The sequence below is a fragment of the Silurus meridionalis genome, chromosome 29 (genome assembly GCF_014805685.1).
Source record: "Silurus meridionalis isolate SWU-2019-XX chromosome 29, ASM1480568v1, whole genome shotgun sequence".
NCBI classification, from domain to species: domain Eukaryota; kingdom Metazoa; phylum Chordata; class Actinopteri; order Siluriformes; family Siluridae; genus Silurus; species Silurus meridionalis.
The window spans coordinates 9,301,740-9,318,657 of record NC_060912.1 but is presented as its reverse complement, the minus strand read 5'-3'; the positions used below and the strand labels follow the sequence as shown (position 1 = coordinate 9,318,657).

The window sequence follows — 16,918 nt, the reverse complement described above, 5'->3', positions numbered from 1 at the left end:
GTTCTTGTAGCACACCTCCACCGGGGCCGGTCTGTTCATCCGTGCCATGCTGCTTCGTCCTCAGGACAAACTTTACACGACAGCGTATACCCAGTATTTGGACTGTCCAGCGTCTGTCTCCGTACTTCAATTCAGATTTCACTTCTACTACAAAACACGCCTGGATCAGCTCCCCCCCTGATGTCCAATTCCGTCCTGTAGCAAAGCCCTGATGATGGCTTTCTTTGGCCAGGGGGGTCAAATCACCCCATCAGCTAATAGGTGTGTACGAAGTAACGGTTAAAGATCAGTGAAGGTCATCGGGTTCAGCACAGAACATCGTGTTCAGCATGTCAGATGAGCCGATGCTGAGTGGAGCAGGAAGAACCGGGTCTCTGCGAGCACAGCATCAACGCACCATGGGAACTCGAGCTTCTGAAAAAACAAAGACAGAGATAGAGAGAGAACGCAAGACGTCAAAATGTGAAACATCAAGGAAATGTATTTATTTTTTTTGTTGGAATTCATATACAAATGATCACACACTGAATTGAACTTTACCCAAACACTCAACGCCATCATTTGAGCTTAGCAGTATAATGAACTTCAGAAACAAAAGTAAAGACACCTGACGTTCCAGCCATATGTGGTTCTTCCTCAATCTGTTCACAAAGTTAGAGGTACACAATTATATAGAATACCTTTGGGTGCATTTGAATAAAATGTTCCCATCACTTTAACATTTATTCATGAAAAGCCAGCTCCATGTAGATATGCTTCAACTAGGTTTGGAGTAGATCTTGAGTGGCCTGCTATGGAGCTCTAACCTAAACCTCTGGAATGAATTGGAACGCTGACCTCACCCCAGGCCTTCCTTACCTCACCTACATTACTACCTGATTTTACTAAACACCTTTGTGAGCACAAATCTCAACAAGCACACACTGAAATCTCGTGGAAGATCTACCCAGAGGTGTGGTGACTACTGTATTATAACAGCAAATGGGGACTGAATGTTAAAGGAGATGTTCGAAAGACAAATACGAATCTTATGAACAGGTATCCACAAACTTTGGGCAAAAAATATTCCAGGATAAAAATGCTGAAATACATAAAACGTTAGCTTTTTATCTCTTTTAGAATGTCTGATTTTCTCTTCTATATCTTCTTTATTCAACCACGAAATTCTCACCTATTAGTGTGATGGGATAGAATCAGAGTTTTTGTGCTCATCATGCAGTCATAAAAAGAAGACAAATATACATGGCTAATGATACGCTAACATTCCTCAGAGTGAGCAAAAATAAAGATTTAGTCCTAATTCAGTGGAACAATGATGACTCCATTTTGGGAATACGGCCTTCTACCATGAGACAGAAGGCAAAGCTCTTAATGAGGTCCTTTGAGAGAAGTTTTAAGGGAAATTTAAGTCTTATGAAGTGACAGAGCAAAGCTTAAATCATAGTTTTTTTGCAAGCACAGTACATTTTTTGTTTAAAGGTTTCTAGCCTTAAATATATACAGAGCATCAAAAAGTATTCAAAAACGCTTCACTTTATCCACATTTCGATTAAAATTCTACAAACAATACCCCATAATGACAACAGATCTAACAGATATAATATATATACACAGAAAAACACAGACTGAAATTGTGAGATATTAGAAATATTATACGCCTAAGATGAAGACCTCAGTGGTGCACTGCAGTTGCCTGGAAGGCAGTAAACAATAAAATGTGCATCTGCAGCACCCTGAGGTATCAGAACGAGGTTAATTGGGTACATCGCTACTTCCTAAACACAACTTACAAGGATCACAAAAACAATCCTGCAAGCTACCTTTCCACAGCATGGCGTAGTTTCTTTTTGGTTTTTTTATCAATTTTTTCTTTTATTTTTTGTAAATTTGAGTTTTTTTTGAACTTCTAAAAGCGATGGGCACTACGTGTCCTCTTCTCCAGAACAATTACCCAACCTTTTCCCATAAGAGCAAACTAACAAGTAAATATTTGCACTGACGATTTTAAGAGCCGTCGTGGGCCTCCGAGACCCTCAGAGGCTCGATGCTTAAAAATAAAACAGAGCACAAACACAAGCTGGAGAAACGAGCAGAAACCAGGGAACGTTGCTCGGATCACAGCAAAGGTAAGAGAGAGAAAAGATTTCTCAAGGAAACTCTCAAGGAGATTCCACAAAATCAGATTCCTCTAAATGCCCCCCAGTTGACACCATTTAATTTTATATTATAAGTTTTTCATGTGTTGACAGGAGGCTATGTGATTTCTGGCTTCCCAGTAGGTCGAGTTTCTATTTTTACTTCCTGAACCAGGCCAAAAAGACGACCTCTTCTGCGTGCCACAGATTTAGAGCAAGCCCTGTTCCTAAAAGGTACTACCAGTATGTACTATACCGGGAATCCACTCACACCAGGTACAGTGATAGTTCAGTGGTTTCGGAAGATTGAGAGTTCAAATCCTAGCATCACCATGTTGACACTGTTGGGCCCCTTTGCACGGCCCTTAACCATAAACTTCTCAGATAATTAAAATCCGCTTTGGCTGATTTGGTACATAAATCCCACCAACTGCCTGTTTACCGAGGTCTTATCCAAAATCTCTGCTTGCAATGCAGTGTGTAACTCAGTGAAAAATAAAAAATTATACATTTAAAAATAAAATGATTGAAACTAAATGTATATAAAACGTATAATTATCTCATAAGTACTTCTAAACAGTTGAGAGTTAAAGGCCTTGCACAGGGGCCCAGCACTGGCATTCAAACTCAAACTACCAATCAGGGAAAATAAATAAAAATAAATAAATAAAAATATCTATGCCACTTCCATTATTAGTAAATCCTTGAAATTTTCTATATAAATCCTTTATACATCGACCTTTCCATTAAAACCGTTAAATAACTTTCATTAGAAGAGAAAAAAAATCTCAGGTGTTGCCATTGAATGGTGCATAAAATTAAATAAATTAATAAATGTAAAAGTATATACATTCATACATTTTTCTGCTCTCATGGTATGTCTCAGACTTTCTGACACAACAGTATGCAAATAAAGAAATTACACACCATGGAGCAACTCTTCCTGCCCAAATGTACTAAAATAAATAAATAAATAAATAAATCTCTCTACCTCCAAGGGCATTCACACGACTTTCTCTGAACTAAAAAGCAGTTCTTTATTCACATGAACAGAATTTGGCTCTCATCTAGAGCTACTCAATTATTCCATTTATACAACTAAGCATTTGAGGGTTAAAGGCTTTGCTCAGGGGCCCAGAAATAGCAGCTTGGCGGTGTTCGGATTTAAACTCGAGACCAACCGAAGTCTGATATATTAATCCCTGAGCTACCACTAACCCCACCCCCAAAACATGTATGTCTAAAGTAAACAGGTATTTCATTTCTGTCTACGCTAGCAGTCTTTGTCTATTCGTTACCCCCACATCAGGTCCTTGTGTCCCTATATTTACCTTCCTTTTGTTCATGTTCTACACTTGCATCCACCTCTGACTCCAATCCCTGTGACTCAGGACCTGACTTATGGCAGCACTACCACTTTCTTCTTCATCTTCAACATAAACACAATACAATTTCAAAAACACAGCCTGCACTTATAATCCAACACAATATTTAGCATTGACCACAGGGGAGGCAGTCAGTAAGCTCTGAGTGATTATAGTGATTATACACACAGACTCACGATATAATGAGTTTCTGCGGACTCGACGCTCTGTCTGGGCCACCTGGGCGTTAAAAATAGGTTAGGCAGCTGCTTTTATTCATGCACATAGTTTTGTTTTCATTTCTATCTCATTGTGTTTCAAAGATATTTGGATCAATGGGGAAACAAATAAATCCGTAATTAAATTTAAATCCTTCAAGCAGCTCATTTGACTTAACAGGACAAGTATTAAAAGTCGCCACCAAATTACCAGTGGTGGACGAAGTAAACAAACAATGTACTTAAGTTAAAGTAGAGATACACTCGGTAAAATATTACTCCAGAAAAAAGTGCTTTCACTTGAGTAAAAGTACAAAAGTATTTGCTTTCAAATGTACTTAAGTATCCGTTATTATGACTGTAATGTTCCTATAATCATTTGAGTCATATAGCTTTTGCTTAATCAACTCAGTTTATGTGAAAAGACTCTAAATGTGACTCTCAGCACACCAGTCTTTTAATAGAATGATAGGAGTCAAACACTGATTGGTGTCTATTAAAATTATCACAAGCCCAAAACCTTTCTTTCAACTGCTTCCAATAAATTGCGCAAATAACGCCAAGGGTGTTGTGGCAAGTCAGAGTGAAGAGTTTCTTCTATCATTTATTCCTCTCAAAATGTTCTGCTTGCTACTGAACTGATGCTGAACTGTATGTTGGTGATCAGTCGATACCACCAAGCGTCAAACAAAACAAGTGAAAACAGAGCGTGGGCTCGTCCCTGATTGGTGGCTTGCTGCGTGGTTGACAGGTTACGTTTTTATCCGCTCATAGACAAAAAAAAAAGGGGGTTGAGTAAAGTTGAGTCAAAAGTAAAATATTTGACAGAAATGTAGAAGTTAAAGTCAAAATCTCCCCAAATGGAAATACTTCAGTAAAGTACAGATATGTAAAAAAAGCTACTAAAAGTACAGTAATGAATTACATTTACTTCATTTCTGTGCTTCTTTACAAATTAGGATTTAATACCACAGCTCTGTTGAGTTCCTGATTTCAAACTAATTCTTGGAACAGCAGCTTTGACAGTCACGACAATTGCAGGGTTCGCATGAATGCAGCATTTTAAAATATGAATATCAAAAACAAACTTGTTCAGCAGGCACTCAACACATACAGATAGAAACAAATGATGTTAGATTGAAGTTTTTCCATTAAGAGATGTTTATATACATTTATGGAAGGAGACTCCAGTGTCAACGCAGATTTTAAGTCTACTCAGCATTTTTGACTGACTTATGGCAGCACTACCACTTTCTTTCTTTTTTCATTTATACTGCATTTCCACTGAGTCTGATGCCAGTGCTTTGGAAAGGTCTGTGATAAAGCTCCATCATTTCAGACAGAAGAAAGTCCAAAAAATGGACAGCTTTGATGTTCTTTTTTTTTTTTTTTTTTTTTTTTTTTTTTGCTCTCGTGACAAACTGTTTAGAGAAAAAAATCGACTGTTTATGTCCATAATCATCACAATTACCGCAGCGTAATGGGAACGAATGATTTCGGGACGTGCAGTTACGAGAAAGAAATCAACTTTAAGCGATTTGCAGCAACTGCAAGTCTGCGTTTTTTTTTTTCCCTCCTTCAGGGTGCGAATCCCTCTGTAATCCCTCCCGCACGCTCACGTAATTGAGGGCCTCGCAGGAATTTCAAAGGCATGAAATTACAAACGCGTGCATGTGATGACCGGGTACGTGTGAGTTTTCACGTCTGTAATGGAATTACACTGGATGTGAAAACCACCGTGCTACTCTGTACTTTTGTGCATGTCAGGTAGAGGTTACTGACTTTTTTTTAAATAAATAAACACCACGCAGTCCAAAAGTTTGCACGCCCCCTGGGACAAACTGGACAAATTAATATGTTACTATACAAAATGTGAGGGGAAAAAGGTATAGAACAAAAAAAAAACCTCATCTCAGACTTATCAGTCATCTATAGATGTACCAGGGCCATTTGGATTTCACTTCATGTAGAGTTTGGACATTGGACCTCTGAGTGTTTAAAGGCTCTGGCATTGAGAAGCTGGTGTTGAATCTGTGGTGATCTCAACTGTTGAGCTATTTTACGATTTGCTCACTAGCTCCTGGTTCCATAACGTCAAATGACTGTAGAAAGGACATTACTCAAAATCTTACATGTTAGTTCTCACTCTCTGGTGTTTTGTATTGTTTTAGGATTTAAAAATCACACTCTTGATATCACATAATTTAAAGATGGGTTCCCTTTTGAGTCTGGTTCCTCTTAAGGTTTCCTCTTAGAACATCTAAGAGAGTTTTTCCTGGTCACAGTCGCCATGGCTGCTCATCAGGGATAAATATACATGGGAGAGTATCTTTCACATGGCGCTGGTTCCTGCCATTAGTAACATCTGAGGAGGAACTCAATCAGCCAAACAGGAAGAGCACACAACTATTTTCAGAAAAGGGTCACCAAAAAGTGGTTTCAGGAAGATACGATGATGAGTCCTTTAATTTAGTTTTTATCCCAAATCCCACAGTAAGCTACCAACAAAAACTAGCAAGCTAAATTTTTAATTGGTTATAATTTTTTTGTACTTTTAACCATTTAAAGTAACATTTGCAAGACAGGTATAATTCGGTTATCAGTTAGAAAAAAAGTTATTACAATGTGAAAACAACCAATACCAGATACAAGCCTTTAACATCCGTGTCCTTTCCCCTTCAGTGGATAGGCTCTTTGCATTTCTGCATTCTTCTCAGCGTTGCTTCTGCTCTCTGGTTTCATCACTACACTCACACTGGTGGTATTTTCCTTCTAGGTGTCTGCAAGGGCTTCAGAAGATAAATGCCCGAGACATTAATCAAGATATGCATCAACATCTGCAAAGTTTATTTTAGCAAGCGGGAAAAAAATTTAAATCGTACATACAGAGATAAGATATACCTCGATGTAACACCTTGTATATAACCCTTACATATAAATATAATGTAGGTATAATTGTTGGAAAGGAAAGGAAAGTCTTAGTGTACAGATAAATGTAGCAAAGAGTGAAAGAAGTCCAGTGCGTTTTCCACTATGCAAATTTTATTTGCACTTGGCCGGACCTAAACTTCAGCTTTAAAAAAAATATATAATCCGGAGAAAAAAAACAAAAACACTGAAAAACTGTGTAGTATCGCCGTATCACAAGGGTCAAAAGCCCAAAATGTTCAGTACTGGTACCGTTGTGTACGAGAAAACCGCTCGGAACATGAAGAAGCGCTGAGATAGAAAAACAAAACCTCCAAGGCAGAATTCAACCACCTCAAAGCCGCTCAGATGTCCAAGTAAAAATGATACCAATCCCCAAACATGTAATTATAAGCTTTATGGACAGTTTACGAGCTATCATTAAGCGCCAGACGCCTACCTTTGCTCCCCCGTGCAACACCTTTGGATGCGACGCAGCGCCGAGACCGAGCCCGAGCTGCAGCTGATTTAAAGGATGATTTGACTTTTGTTGTTTTTTGTGTGTTGTTTTTTCTCACTGCAAGATCGCTCAGCTGTAAAGCGCAACACAGGATGTCAGTATAAACAGGTGTCTTGCTCTGACAAACACTCACAGCCGATCAGAACCTACCACAACATATTACTACACTCCGCTTGTGAGAAAATAGGACTGAATAATTTGGCCTTGCTATGAACCTGGGAGAGTCAAATCCGACTGCAAAGCAACGACTTGTGCAGTTTTCAGAAAGTTCAGGAATGTCCAAATTAGGCCAAGCGGTGATGGGGAACACAACACAGGAAATCCTTTATCCTGTCTCGCAAAGCGTTTACACACGCACACTTGCGCAAACACAATCTTTCACCAAGCCCCAGAAAATGGTATCAATAAAACCAGTCCAATTGTTTAAAAGATATATGTGTAAAGACGTACAGAGATGATGCCACGATACTAGGCCTCGCATTCACCCTGGACTAACTAAGGCATGTAGAGAAGAAATATTTGTGGACACCAGACCATAAGATTCTTCCTATTCTACTTTTGCTCTTATGACATCCACTCTTCTGGGAAGATTTTGGAGTGTACTTGTGGAGATTTGTACTCTTTTACCAACAATAGTGTTAGTGAAGTCAGGTAATGATGATGGTGAGGTGGCCTGGGTTCCAATCAGCATTCCAGTTTATCTCAAAAGTGTTCAATAGAGTTGAGGTCAGAGATCAATAACAGGAGATCCTCTACCCCAAAATATACAAAGCCAGAATATCTTAATGGAGCTGGCTTTGTGCACTGGGGCATTGTCATGCTGGAAGTTTAATTCTTCTAGTTCTAGTGAAAGGAACATTTTCATGCTACCCAAATCCTTAGACATCCTATACAATTGTGTCCAATTTGGGGTGCCTCATTACTTTTGTCCATATAATGTAGTCGACTGAATACGCTTTGGTTCTGTTTGAAACTGGAGACGCTGTAAAAGTCTCACTTTTTTTTTTTATCTCTTGATCATAAGGTTTACATTCTGTGGGTACTAGAAAAAAAATAAGGCATTAGAATGTTACTGTTAAAATAAATGCATTAATATTAAATTTTAATTACAGCCAGAATCTGGAGATGAAGAAAATTCATCAAGAACTTCTGACCAATCAGATTCGAGAATCTAATAGCATTGTGGTCCACACACTGCGTTCTTGTTTTTTTCTTTTTTTGGTCGAGTGGTACATTCCCCGCTCGTGCAGCTGGGAGTTCTCAAAAGACAAGCTGATGTTATTCCGATGTCAGAGGGTTTCCTGTCTGAGACTTGCAGCTGGACCTTTGAGCTTGTGAAAAAAAAACCTATGAGAAAAGACAACAGTTTTGTGGACACACACATACACTCCCACACGAACAGACACACACACTTTTAGCTCTTTCTAAACTGAGGTCTCACCTGGAAATCCTTCTTTCTTAATTCATTCAATCGCTTTTCTCTGTTCACGGTGTCTGTTTTCAATCAGCAATCTCAGAATGTTAAGAGAACCAGCTCTCGTTCTTGTCCTCTGGACTTCAGGCTGAGGTCAAACGGAGCCCTTTTTAATTGACCGGAGCAGCGCAAATCTCAAAACTCTCACTGTGGGGATCTGCTCGCATGCACCATGCAAAAATCCCCCTGTGATTCAGGATTTCCCTTTTAACCTCCCACAATGTGGAAATGCAAACTACAGACAGGCTTTTCCCTCCCTCCCTCCCTTCCTCCCTCCCTTTCTCTATCTCCAGCCACCTCATTCCTTCTCTAAGGCAACGGGCAGAAAGGTCTCGTCTCAAAAGAGCCCAAAAAGGTCAGACGGCGAAGAGAATGAGCCTTGAATAAATTGTCTTTCCTTCATGAGATTTCTCAAAGACTTTTCCCTTTCAATGTAATTCTAGTCCTGATTCTACAGTCAGTAATTAAAGAATAAAACCATGTGCTGAGTCTTTTTGGGTCATGATGTTGTGAGGAAAACAAGTAAACACAGGTTGGTGAGCTGTGACATGGGAGCTACCACCCTGAAGTTCATTATTTTCCCAAAAATGTCAGGTCCTGAAGTGTTTTATTCAACATCACTATCCACTATTGAATCACTAATACATTTTTCCCACTTACAACTTATTTCAAACCAAAATTACAATACTTTACACAGTTAGCAACACAGCTTCCATTCAAGCTACTCGCTACTAGAATCAGAAACACTAGCCAATAACAAAATGGTTTCCATTATTATGGTCTGTGTACATAGATTCTGGTCCCTAGTAGAAACTCAAATCATAATTAGCAACATAGACTTAAACAATTAATGAAATAAAAAGATTCCATGATACTGTTCATTCCGTGCTAACAAATATTTTACTGGTTTCCACTTCAAATACCATTTCAGTCAATTAGCGGTTTGCCAGTACCAAATGGTTAAATCATGTTTTACAAACCAAAGAAAACATTATTGAGATTTGTCTGGAGAAATCTGTACTCCATGATGCCCTAATGGTCCCAAATAGTTTCCCGTAGATACCAACATGTGATCCAGATGCCAAAGGTATCAACTGGTCCTTGGGATGAGACATACACATATGCCAGCAATGGATAACAATAAATTACCAGTAGAAATCCATATAATTACAAGATTACACTTTCCATTAGTTTTTCCATCGTATTATTATTAATTTTTATGGGGGCTGGAGGAAGAAACAAAGAAAAGAGTGCGTTACATGCTTCTCTGTTAAAGCCAAACTGGTGAAATGTTAATGCTCTGCTTGAAGATCCGAGCCCTGATTGAGTCTTTGAAACACTATGACTAATCCAAGTGACTCAGAATGACTCCAGCAAAATCAAGAACTAGATTTGGTTAATATACATATTACAGCATGATGAGATGATAGGAATGAATAACACACGAGCACCATATAACCCCTGTATGTCATAAGGGAGAGTTTCTAATGTACACAGTACAGTATCTTGGACAATATTCTTGACAAGCACTATGGGATCCATCTATGGACTAATGTACAAATAAAATGGACTGCTTAATTCCTGTTGCAGGGACGTTTTCCTGAATCATTTTTATTTTTTACAGTAAGCCACTAGAAAAGCCCACAGCTTTCCCCGAACATTTGTGGTTAATGGTTATTTATCTGCGGCTGATTTTCTGACTGCTCAGGGTCAGGCACTATGCGATTGCCATCGATATTGGCCCGAGCTTCAAAGCTGCCAACGGCTCGATGTTTATTTATACTCGTTTATGCAAAGGACGATAAGCATCGCACATGAGAGAAGAGGACGGAAAGGCTTTCTCCAAATCTTTTCTTCAGGCTAGAGCAGCTTTGCATCATTAAAGTCTGGCTCCAACTCAAAGCTGGATTTTATATGAATAAAAGACGTAAGAAAAAATAAATAAAGCTACAAACGCTAACTCCGCATCTTAGATCTGGACATGTGAAGTAACAAATTCTTACAGATGTGAACTATTTACAATATTAAATAATGACACGTCATACTGTATTTTTAGTCATTTTTGCATTCTTAATGCTGGTGCCTGTTATCTCTTACATTATAGCAGCTATAAACAGTCATTCCCTCAATAGCCTTTCAGATTTCTTTTGCTTAAATTTTTAGGACGGAAAAAAAAAAAAGGAAGAAGAAGCTTGTCCTACAGAGAAATCACTCCTAGACAATGCAACTTTCCACTCTTCAAAACTGTAAAAGGAATGGCTTTACTTCCGACTGTAATACTGCAACTCGAAATGAGAAGAACGTGGGAAAGTGGATGTTTGGATGCTGTCGTCCCTCCACTCTCACACTTTCTTCACTCCAGTTTGTTGAAGTTGGTCTGGTGAGCTGTCTTTCATCCCAGCGATCCCTTACATCCGTTTTACCTTCTGGCTCATGTTGGAGTACTTACCTGGACCCTAATCATAATTTTTAGCTATTAGGTAACAATAAGCATACCTAATAATGCAAGATTGAAATGATGAGGCACCAGTGATCATTTCCCTTATTTAAAAAAACTGGCCTGATCCATCCTGATACCCAACCAATGGATAAACCACTTGCTATGGCTGAAGATGTTTCCACATGGGTCTAAAGATCCATGCAGGGTTGAACTTAAGAACCATGAATGATGGATTTGGACACTGTTTGCTACAATGGCTTAAGATTACAATTACTACGAACAGTTGATCTGTTTAGAGTTCATAACCAACAATGATGAAACTATAATGAAATGTCCCACTGTTAGCATATTGTTTTATTAGGCATAGTATACTTTTATGTTGTTGTTTTTATCAGGCAACTGATCTAATGAAACATTTCTAGTTTTCACTGTGGTTCTTTTTCCTGTCCATCTTCTATTTTTCTCCTGTAAAACTGATGTGACCAAACCAGACCTTAGTCATGAAACCTCTAGGGGTGGTAGTACTCCTTCTAGCTACTGGTGCTTCCGGGAAGTCCCGCCCCCCTTTTTTTTCTAGTTTAATTAGCATTTTACAATTTGTGCGCACATCTGTGCATTGACATCAACCATGAGTAGCATTTTTTCCTTTCACTTCGTTTTATATCCTAATTGAACTTGATTGTGTGCACCTGTGCCTTGTTTCCCAATTAGTAACTCATGTTCTTCATTATATCTTCTACAGTTTTATCATCGGTGTACAGCTTTGTAGTTTTTAGCTACATGGATCTCATTCTCGACTACCTTTAAATCACTTTTGCACATAAACAGCTATACATGCTTGCTATAATCGGTAATCTTGATGTTTCAGTTCTCATTAGGTTCTACATAAAGACTTATGATGCAGAGCACATCCCTGCCCTGGTACAGCATGATTACCAGAAGTATTCTATCATTTGTTTATTTTTTTATTAAAGGGAGCCCCATGGCCAAACTCTGACCACCATCAGGGCTCTCAATTGGCATCGTAAGACTGGCTGGACGTCACTGGGAGAGCACTAATGGCTCCTTGTGGCATGGGGGGGACAGGGTCATGTGCAAGTATTTATTTGAGGCTTTCGGAAGCCTCTTGGGGACGTTTCTGCTGAATTTCAACCCTGAGAATTCGCTGCTCTTTTTTCTCACAACACATGGGATCGCTGCTCAGAGAGACCTTTAAACAATGTCGGGCCATGAGCTCTTGTTGAGAGCAAATCCTTCGCTAGACTGAACAAACCCCATGCATGATTGCCATCTCAAGAACTATTTGGCATGTAGATACTAAGCAAGTCATGAGACGCATCCCTGCTTAGGCCAAATTTACCACTTTAGTGCTGTGCATCGAGTAACATCCACTCCTACCTGCATCACTGTCACAAACTGTAGCTGAATCCATAATGACTCTTATCTCTTTATATGTGTACTGAGTATGAAACTTCTTAACTACTGCTGCATCATATGTGCACCATGCTGCGTCTTTCAGAAAACAGATATATGCGATACACTCTAAATAATGACCCCCTACTTACTATAAGTGCACTCCTCCACTACATACTGTATGATATAATGGCACATATACACCGACTAGACATCTTGTTACCTGTCAAGCTGTCGGATAAATGGGCAGCGAGTGAACAGTCCGTTCTTAAAGTTAAGGTGTTGAAAGCAGGAGAAATGGAAAGCATTATGAGTCAAAGTGTGTTAGCGAGACAGAGTATCTCCAAAACAGCAGGTCTTATATCTGCTAGCATGCTGTGGTTAGTACCAAGCAAACGTTCTCCAAGAAACGCCAACCAGTGAACTGGTAACCGTGTCAATGGGCCGCCCAAAAGTCACTGATGCATGTGAGGAACGAAGACGAGCTATTGTGGAAAAGTTAATGGACACTCATATGCATTACAGCTTGCTGTGTTTGAAGCTACGTAGCTGATGATGCCCATGAGGGTCACCTGCTCCTGTGCACCACTAACATTGGACATGTGGGCATTAAAACTGGCTCATGAAGCAATGGAAGAAAATGGCCTGGCCTGATTAATGTTTGGATGGCTAGGTGTGTGTGTGTATGGTACCTATGGAACTATATGGGGGTAAACTAGCCAGTGGAGACACTAATGCTCTGGGCTATGTTCTGCTAGAAAACCTTGAGTCCTGTCACTCATGTGGATGTTCCTTTGGTATATACCTATCTACCTAAACACTGTTGTAGAGAAATACACCTCTTCTGGGAAAAGTTCAGGAATAGATTGACGAACATGGCAAAGAGTTTAAGGAATTGACTCTGATCTGAACACTGTATATGACCTCTATACAAAAAAAAAACACGAGACTATTATGCATCTTACACAGAGCACAACATAGGGGCCCTATTTAATAGCCGGTCGATGATTCAGCCCTAGAAGATTAAAGACATCCATAGTCATTTTGAAATGACAGATGTGGCTACTCAGTTTTCCCTCTTTAGATAATTTCTAAATAGCGACTCAGAAAAATAAATAAATAAAATAGTTTAGTCAGTTTACCGTGTTTCCCCACGGACCATTTATACTGACGCACCATCCGCTAAACTCTAGATCGCTCTGGACAGGTAAACACAGAAGGTGATTTCAGAATGAAAAATGGAGGAATGGGGGAAAAAATTAAACGTACATTTAATACATTTTTATTTATGATTTTTTTTTATTTATATATTAGTATTTGTTTTTGATGTAATATAGCAATTAAATGCTTTAAATCTGTTTAGTTTTCACAGATATTCTTGTATGCAATATCAGCAATAAAAATGCGATTTAAAAAAAGACCTGTCTCATTTTTTGTATATTTAATAATTTAATAAAAAGTACTTCTTATCCAGCTACTCAATGAATCGATTGGAATAGTCAGTACAATATATTATTACTAAAATAATCGATAGCTGGAGACCTACATACTGTATGGTGTCTACACCAGAAGAAGCTTCACTACGGCTTTAGGAAATGTTTGTAGCTTCTGGAACGATTAAGTAAACACGCTGTGATTGAGTTTATCAGGGGGCCAAACCAAAAGATTGTAGGCCACTGATGAGACCAGTGAGTGGGAGTAGACACCATTGAGTACACATGTGAGATCTAGATCCAATCCCAGGAACACAATGATGCAAGATGGATGGGACACACACACAAACACACACAATTTAGTGTAACAAATCCACCCAATGGCATGTTTTTCAGAGGAAACACAAGGAACCTGGAGGAAGCCCATGCAGATAAAGAGAGACCATCTGAAAGACAGTAAAGCGAGCTCAGGATCAAGTCTTCTACTCTGGAGCTGTTATTATACACATCCCTAGTGAATTATAATGTATTGTTTGTGTACCTTGAGATTCTGCAAATAGCAACATAATAATAACAATTATTGTTATTATTATGATGATGATTATTATTATTATTATTATTTGTTATTGTTACAAAATGTCCCTCTAGATCAGGGTGAAGGTTGTTATTCCACATGGCGGGCTCAGTCTTTGTGAGTGCTGCATGTGATGGAGATTGAAGCCGGTATGAACATATGATCAACCACAAAATCCAAGCCGCTCACACTGTGTTCCACACCCCGGATTATCACACAGATCTAAAAATGTGGATTAGATGAACGCCACTTACCCGGAGATGATCTCCAGGACACGCTACTCCGTCGTTTTTGTGCAGTTGGAGCAGAAACCTTCTCCACGTCCATGTGAGATCACTCACACATTCATCTTACTCACGACCCTGCTGGTTGCCTCGTGACGTCAGAACGAAGCGCGTCACCGGCACCGCCTGCGCGCGTGGATTGGTCCAAGTGACCCTCCGTCAGAATATGTGTGCGCGTGCGTGTGTATGTGCGCGCGCGTGTATGCATGTTTGTGTACATGTATATGTATTTTTGTATGTTTGAGTGTGAGTTTGTGTATGTATCTGTGTGTATGTACTGTATGTATATAAGTGTGTGTTTGCATGTGTGGGTGTGTGTGTGAGTTTGTGTGTGTGTATGTCAGTGTGTATGTATCTGTGTGTATGCACTGTATTTGTATAAGTGTGTGTTTGCATGTGTGAGTTTGTGTGTGTATGTATGTGTCTGTGTATGCATTGTATGTGAATAAGTGTGTGTAAATGTATGTTTGTGTGTATGCACGTGTGTGTATATGGGTGTGTGTGTGTTTATGTATGTATTTCTTGTATGTGTGTGTGTATAGATGTATGCATTTCAGAATAGCCAAATAGGAGATCGGAATAGCCAAAAAAAGCTACTCTGAAAAACTGAATAGCAGGTTTTTAGCTAACGATCCTGCATCAATGTCAAAAGGCCTGCAAGATATCATAAACTACAGAAGACCACCCCTCCCCACAGAAGCAAACAAAGACTTGGCTAATGACCTCAACACCTACTGCAGGTTTGAGACCAATATCTTCACACCTCTCACCCACCCCAGCCCACTGACTGCCACCATCACACCTCTGGGAATCCCTCTAACAACAAAGCACTGAAGTTGTGCTCATGATTTGTAAAGAGGACGTGAATCGGCTCTTCCAGAGACAGAAGACCAGGAAAGCACCTGGCCCAGACGGTGTTTCCCCCCTGTCTCAAAGCATGTGCTGACCAACTGGCTATATCTTTAACAGATCACTGGAGCTGTGTGAAGTCCCCTCCTACTTTAAACTCTCCACCATCATCCCGGTCCCCAAGAAACCCTCTATCACTGGACTGTATGACTATAGGCCTGTCACTCTGACATCTGTCTTCATGGAGACCAGTGAGTAGCTAGTATTGGCCCACATAAAACGTATCAAAACAGCTGCTGAATCCCCTAAAGTTTGCCTACCGAGCAAACAGATTGGTGGATGTAGCAGTCAACATGGGGCTGCACTACATTCTGCAACACCTTGACTGCTCAGGGACATGTCTGGATTATGTTTGTCGACTTCAGATTTTTAATACAATAATTCCTGAAATTCTCCACTCTAAACTATTAAAGCTCACTATACCCTCTGCAATCTATCAGTGGATCACCAGCTTCCTGACAGGCAGGAAACAAAAGGTGAGACTGGAGAGGGTTACCTCCAGTATTCAGACAGTCAGCACTGGCACTCCTCAGGATGTGTCCTCTCCCCATTGCTATTTTTCCTCTATGCTAATGACTGCATATCAAGTGACCCAACTGTTAATATACCCTGAAATTTGATGATACTACACTCAGTAGATTTATTCAAGATGGCGACGAGTCTGCATATCAACAGGAGGTGATGCGGCTGGTGCAATGGTACAGTCAGCACAACCCAGAGCTTAACACACTATTCACTGTTTGAGAATAAAGTTAATGTTGGACCCCCATTTCCCAAGACCTGAAATGGGGGTCCAACATTAACTTTATTCTCAAAAAGTCCCAGCAGAGGATGGGCTTTCTACACCAATTTAGGAAGTATGTTCTGCCACAGGAGCTGTTGATGCAGTTCTACCCTGTTGTCATTGAATCAGTCCTGTGCACATCATCACCATCTGGTTTAAACAGCAGTTAAAACAGCAGGAATAAAAATCATTGGTGGTCCTCTGCCCACTCTCCAGGACTGGTACCATATAACAACCAAAAAATGGTTAGGAAAAATCATTACTGACTCTTCGCACCCTGGAGTTACCTCTTTCAGCTCCTCCCTTCTGGCAGGCGCTACAGAACTTTGTTCACCAAAACTGCCAGACACAGGAGCAGTTTCTTTCCCCAGGCAATCAGCCTCATTAACAACTGACCCTAATTATATTCCCTGCTTCATATCTATAAGTACTGGTTTATCAGAACAGTCAGTCATCACATCCC

The 16,918-nt window shown here is 39.7% G+C and overlaps 1 protein-coding gene across 4 annotated transcripts in view; it reads right to left on the bottom strand.

Moving 5' to 3' along the window:
- Window positions 1-14,869, bottom strand: part of ptp4a3a (protein tyrosine phosphatase 4A3a) — a 25,910-nt gene extending 11,041 nt beyond the window's left edge. Inside the window, exons 1-3 of one of the 4 annotated variants that reach the window (XM_046844229.1) lie at window positions 7,085-7,172; window positions 6,360-6,506; window positions 1-414 (exon numbers count right to left, since the gene is read on the bottom strand). The exon at window positions 1-414 is cut by the window's left edge and continues 57 nt beyond it. In XM_046844229.1, the coding sequence (XP_046700185.1) occupies window positions 1-48 (48 nt within the window). In that variant the 5' untranslated portion in view covers window positions 49-414; window positions 6,360-6,506; window positions 7,085-7,172. Of the gene's footprint in view, window positions 415-6,359; window positions 6,507-7,084; window positions 7,177-8,585; window positions 8,751-14,732 lie in introns of those variants that run through there. The other 3 variants (XM_046844227.1, XM_046844230.1, XM_046844228.1) reach the window with 3 other exon arrangements.
- Between the last annotated feature and the right edge of the window lie 2,049 nt (window positions 14,870-16,918).